This window comes from Limulus polyphemus, unplaced genomic scaffold (assembly GCF_000517525.1).
Source record: "Limulus polyphemus unplaced genomic scaffold, Limulus_polyphemus-2.1.2 Scaffold2301, whole genome shotgun sequence".
Lineage (NCBI taxonomy): Eukaryota > Metazoa > Arthropoda > Merostomata > Xiphosura > Limulidae > Limulus > Limulus polyphemus.
In genome coordinates, this window is record NW_013667911.1 from 118,813 (window position 1) to 125,559 (window position 6,747).

At 35.5% G+C, this 6,747-nt stretch overlaps 1 protein-coding gene across 3 annotated transcripts in view; it reads left to right on the top strand.

The window, feature by feature from the left end:
* The window catches only part of LOC106466559 (zinc finger MIZ domain-containing protein 1-like), a 149,854-nt gene that overhangs the window by 82,047 nt on the left and 61,060 nt on the right, over positions 1–6,747 (top strand). For all 3 annotated transcript variants that reach the window (XM_022394590.1, XM_013926851.2, XM_022394591.1), the window contains exon 4: positions 893–998. In XM_022394590.1, coding sequence (XP_022250298.1) covers positions 893–998 — 106 coding nt within the window. The remainder of the gene's footprint in view (positions 1–892; positions 999–6,747) is intronic.

Consider the following 6,747-nt stretch of genomic DNA (forward strand, 5'->3'; position numbering starts at 1 on the left):
ACTGTAGCCTTTTTTCCCCAAAACTTTGTCTTCAAAATAAGGGTGCGTCTTATATTCCGAAAAATACCGGTACTACATGCATGTAGACAATAACATCAGTGTAGAACAGTGTGCAAACATTTTTGCCAAGACTATAAATATATAAATGTGTGTGTGTTGTTTGTTTTTGCTGAAATGGGACGCGAATGAGGGAACTTCCCACGCTAACTACTGGGTCATGCTTTTATTGATCGTACAATTTGTTAAAACCTTCTTCCAGAACAAACGTCATATCATGATTTAGGTGTTTGTTAATGTTTATCCATATGTGTGTAATTGTGGAGAATTAAATCTGATTCACACAATAACATTTGTTGTTCGTGCAATTGATGACGATATATAAGGCCTGGATCACTACAATGTCTGTCGTAGCCCAGTCGACCTGACTAGCCCTGGGAGAAAGGCCTCGATGGCACTGGATATAGTAGATATAGTGTGCTTGACATATGAATACATATATGTCATTGATTTCACTCAGAAGTGATTGGAAACATGTGACTGTTAATCCACTATTCGTTGGTAAAAGAGTAGCCCAGTGTTGGCGGTGGGTGGTGATCACTAGCTGCCTTCCCTTTAGTCTTTCATTGCTAAGTTAGGGACGGCTAGCGTAGATAATCCTCGTGTAGCTTTGCGCGAAATTCAAAACCAAACTAAAAATCCGTTTTATTGCATACTAAAAGAAATTAATGTATGCCCTAGAGATTTAGGTGGTAAATACACAGTGAATATATATATTACTTATAATCGTTAGGTTTCTTAGATCGTGGTTTGTAGAGTGACAAATTGTTTTTTTTTCTTTTTTAATTTTAGGCTGTAAATCCTAACTGATTTTAAGATTTTTAATTACTTTCAGGTGGTTAACAGGGTAGCCGCCCAGCAAGGATTTGATCTCGATCTCGGTTACCGGTTATTGGCTGTCTGCGCAGCACAACGAGACAAGTTTTCCCCTAAGTCAGCATGTAAGTTTATGCATCTCGAATGTGATTTGAAATCAAAATATAGATGGCAGCACCTGTCTTTAGTGTAAGCAACATACACTATTAAAATGTAAATAGCGTTTTGAGAAAACGTTTAATATGAAATACAGCCCGAACTCGGTATTTTTATATATTTTTTATGTCAGATCAGACGAGAAGAACTTAAAAAAACAGTGGAGTCAAAAAATAGATTCACACCTTTTTGGCACTGCCTTGTAATTGTGTTTTATAAACTACTATTTTGAATATATTTTATTTGAATAGGACCTGATGATATGGAGATTTTTCTGTCTTGCTAGATATTGAAGACTAAAAATCAGCCATCTCGTGTTTAGTAGATCTTCTGCATTTGTTTGGATTTTTTTTTGTTTTCAATAAACGAATATATTTTTAACTTTTTATTTATAATTCTAAAATACGTTAGTAACGTTAACAAAAAACAAAACGCCCTATTATCTGATGATTTTGCAGGCGCTTTTGATAGGCAAACCTAATGCCTTACGCTAATACATATAATTAAAAATATAAAACGTCACACTTTTAAACCAGTAAATCATCTAGCAGAGTGTGCATCCATTAAATGTATGTTGTTTTGCCAAACTCGTGGAAATTCATTAATGCTTCCACAAAGAATGAAGAAGTTAATGACATGCGACTTACATGAAAGACTGTCAGTTATTTAAGTTGTAACGTTTGTATGAAACAAGTACCGTTTGTCCACGACTTCGGAGATCCGGTTCTATCGCAAACTATTTTCTTGGTTAAAAAAAAAAACTCACCAGGACAAGATTTATTTCCAGATACGCAAAAAAGAAAGTTTGTATTCAGATCGGCGCTGACGCACGAACTGACTGAATGGCCTTACCTTCTTGAAGTTTAGGCATAAAAGTTGGACAAATAGCAGATCATATATATTTAGATAAGGATATTAGGAAAATATTTATATCTTCCTTATTATTATTCTTGATAGAAATTGGACAATATGTTTAATTTTTACTTAAAGAAATTACGTGGTTCTTTTATACACCGTGAAAGAAATGACATTTTTTCGAATCACATGTTGGAGATTTCATATTAAAGAGTTAACTCCGATTATGGCACTGAGCTTCGAAATTATTGTGAACATATTGGTCGCTAACAAATTTTCCGCCGATTTAAAATTCAAAAATGACCAGAGTTTGTAAAACTATCAAAGCAATCGCACACTTTCTAAGGAATAAGTAATTATTATTTTGCTTTTCGGTTTTCGGAATCAGATGCATTCGAGCCTGCAGTTGTTTCAATCCAAGTTTGTGTGGCAGCCGTTGAAAATCCAATTCGCTGTAATTGTAACAGAATTCATTAGGATGTACATGAGTGTATAAAATGTGTTGAAATTATAAGAAATTGCATTTCATGTTAGCGAGAGGAATGTTCGAACACCAAGGAGTATACAACTACGTTTAACTTATTTAAAAATTATATATATTTGTCATATTTTAAATATAAGTTTGATAGTAAAATATACCTACTACCTCAATCTGAGGTAACAACAAAAAATAAATTATTTGAAGGATACGAATAAGTAGCTGTGAGTGTAGAAACATCTTCAAAACAGGTTAGAGGCATGTCATTATTTTATCGGTGATCGCAGGGGTGGAACGAACACAAGTAGCTTGAGTTAAACACGTTCACCTTGGTTAACGTCACTTCCACAGTTAGGCTTGGACGTGTTCTCAAATTTCTGAAGCCTAAGGCTGAGGTGCCTCTGTACTACAGATTCCTGGAAAAGATAGGGTCGTTGGCTTTACAGCCATGGCTCAGGCCGCAAATTTGGGGAAGGAAAGAATGAGCGGGGGGTGGGGTGCAATGAGATTTAGTTTTTGAGAGCAAAGCCAGAACTTGTTTCTGGGCTTTCGACCTTGAAGTCTCTTGACCTTGGTTTCAAATTATGTATGCTGTCTCGACAACTCAACCATTGCATTTGTTAACGAGTGCAAATTCCCCATTCTTTCCCAATAAGTGATGTGCAGCATCAGGTTACATAGATGTTATGTATATTGAGTTTCTTCTGTCACTTCAAGTATATCTGGTACCACGCAAGAGGAAGTCCACAAAATTCCATGGTTGCTCCTTTGCGAGATAGGTATTTCTAGGGACACCTTTTGGGTTTTTAATGTTTAAATATGTAGTCGTGTGATAAAGATTCACCGCTAAACTTTTTATAAATCAAGACATTTCAGAAAGAAGCCCGAGGGTTTTCATTTCTTTTTTCTTTTTCACTGAATACAATAAATTACGAATATGTGTATTGATTTCATAATTTCTGGGCTGGGCGTAGCCTAGTGGTTAGTATGCCGGACCGTGGATCCGATAATCCATGGTTCACGTCTCGTTGCAGTAAAATAGAAACAACCGCTTCACATTTTGGGACCGTGGGAGTGTTACATGACTGATTGTCAAACCCACTATTCGATTATAGTGGGTTCTTTTGACTAACTTCCTTCCCCCTAGCCTGTAAGTTCAAAATTAGGGGCGGCTGACGCAGATCTGTGGTTCGAAAAACAAGGCATAGTAAAACACCAACATGCTTGTGTTTTAAAATTATCTATAAAATAATTATCTTAAAACGTTTTTGAAGAAACAAAACCAAAAAAAAAAAAGAAAGAAAAAAGAATGCTACGAAAATTCGTACTGAAATACATTAGAACAGCAACCCCACCTCAGAAGATCGCCTGGTTACCCAGGTGAGTCGTGAGAGTTTGAGATTTAAAGGTAGAAATTTTATAAGTTTACTCGGCCCGAGCAGTATTTACAATATGTTGCCCAAGCCCGCCTAATACTCGATTTTGTTCACACTAAACCCGACTTAGGCCCGAAGCTTAAACGAAATATTGCTTACAGGATCGGTAGACTGTGGGAAGAGCGAGATGGCCTGTTTTTATGTTCCAATCTGCCGACATAGAAAAGAATAAGGTAATAATATAAATACTAATATGTGTACCTATCAGCATTATGGTTGCATTTTAATATGGCCGTTTTAACAATTCACACAAATAAAGCGTGATACAGTATTTATAAGATGAGGCCCGGGCCCGTGCAGACCTCTAGTTTGGGTATCCCCTGACTTAGAAGAAGCTCTGTTAAAAATAAAATCAAATCCAGTTACCTTTTAAACCTCTAAGTAAGTCCTTGAAGGTAACCCCAGTAAGGAAAGAAAAAGTAAAAAACAAATGAAATATTCAGACGACCATACAGTTGAAATTTGATGTATGATGGAACTTTAAGATAGAACAACGAAATTCGTTAGTCAAGCTTTTTTCGTCTATTTCAACTTCTTCGTAACCTGTACTTATAATCAAAATAAGCACTAAAAATATAAATGTGTAATTCTTGTTTAACTGTTTTGAATTTTGACAGCTTCACTGATAGTCCTTTTTACAGTGCTATTTAATGACACGAAAACTCCAGTTTCACTTCTTACATACATTTACAAGGGCCATAAGAAACCCTGATTTTTACCAAGTGTTTTACTGGTAGATATTCGGCGTGTTAGCACCTCCGAGTAAGTTTGTGGTAGCTTTTAATCCTATCCTGTTGAATACTAAATTCAGTTTTATTTTGGTCAAGGTAACTTGATATTTCATTACAGCGCTATCTATATCATATGAAATGATAACACACACAATAAAAAAAGGAAAGGAAGTATTCGCCCTTAACTTTAACAATAGTGCTGTGAAAAGCAAGTAAAAAATATATATTTAAAAGTAGTATGGCAAGTCATAAATGAAGTTACATACTTTATAAAATAAGCTAGCAAGTAGCAATAAATTTAGGCAGAATGTAAGCTATTAAAAATAAGTGCTTAAGGCTGAGAAGTACTGCGTAAATGAGGCATCATAGAAAATGTTTGTTTGCAGTTTTTGGTACCAACGACTATCACGTAGGTAAGCGCCGAGTTGGAGGAAGTGGGGGCGTTGAAAAAATTATTGCTCAGTCGCTTGCGTATGTAACTGGAGTAATAGATCGTTGTACACTTTATAAGATAAGCTGGTATTACGTAGCCTTTCGTTTCGAAGAGAAATTAGTGGTCAAATTAATTAGTACGAAATCGGGAAGGAATTTTGATTAAAGCACATGATGTATATGTTTATAATCTTCCTATATTTTAGGTCGCGATGTATGAAAATGATTAAGTGAGTTTAAATTTGTTGAAAATCTAAATCTTACTCATGGATAACTAAAGCACTTTAAAGGGAACAAAAACCTGAAAATATTTTTTTATTTTTCTCGACAAGGCTGACTTCCCCTATGGGAAGAGAAAATCGTATAGTGGTGAAATGTTGGTGAACCAGTAGAAAAAAAAATGCTATAACCAAACTATAATTATATTCACCTACAAAACTAAGTTTCTCGCAGTATTGAAGCTTCTTCTGTATATGAGATAAACGTCATGAGGAGCTCGAGCTTATTAAATATAATATAAAACATATATATTTGGTTAGTGTTGGAGAACAAGAAGATGTAAAGCAAGAACCGATGGATGTTGCTATAAATTTGTTTTATTTACTTGCGCATTCTTAATGTTGTATTTTTTCCAGAGTAAGTGTACAGCGTTAGTTTTGAATTTGATATAAGTAAAAAGGTTGAAAATGAGTTTGAGTTTGGTTTTATAGTCATCTTCTAACTAATGAGAAATACCCAGAATCTTACCGTATCATTTGTTCTTGGTGTTTTAAACTAAACAACAGGATTTTGTGATGATGTAACATGGCTGCTGCTTTAATAATTCAGAAATAATCTCTACACAGTGTATATTAAGTGCAGCGGGTAGAAGAAACACACACAGTACACAAACAAAGACCCAAAAAACAACAGATGGCAAGCAACCAGCGCTCTGTCGGTTACTATGTGTAGTTTTGAAGGAACACTAAGGCGCGTGCGCCTCTGGGCTCATCGCCAGCAGACCAGCGATTACTGCAAACAGCCAAGGAGGAAAAGCTTCTAGGGAACATAAACCTAGTGGCGTCTGATAGTACTGAAGCAGCTGCCGTAATCCTGATCTCGTACCCCCGGCAGAAAGTGAATTGTATATGCTTCTCAGGCGAAAAATCAATAATAGCCTCTCGTTGTGAACATTGGTGTAGTAGATCTAGGCTGTAGCGGAGGGCGGGAAGGGGAGAGTGGTATGCGTTTGGCTATTGTGGACTGCCGCGGTGAAAGGAAGTTGGTTACTACGTTATACGATTTTGTTTATTTGGTCACCATGCCTAAAACGAATGTTTTAGAAGTATCAAAGATAGTGTGAATTACTCATCTATTCACATGACGAATTCACTTTATAAAACAATACACTATGTACTTCCAAAATTGAAATAACGAATTTAACACAAGAATAAGGTTGTTTTATTTCCACTGTTTGTTAGAGTTATTATATACACATTTCACAGTTTTTGACAAAACAAACATTAGATTTTTTCTCGTCTTCACCCAGTTGCGTGTATCCGAAAGAAAGACAGATTTAGTCAATGTGATATACAAAATTAGTCAATTAGACTTTTTAGAAAGAACAAAAAAAAATAATAATGAAAGATTCCATGACGATAAACCCACTTTGAGACTAATAATGGTTGGAGACGGCTTGAATGTGTAATGAAGAAAAACTTTAATATAAGTTTAACATAACAGCAAATGTACAAGGTTTTGTCATCATCAGGTACTATGATCGTCCTGATGATGACAAAACCTTGTA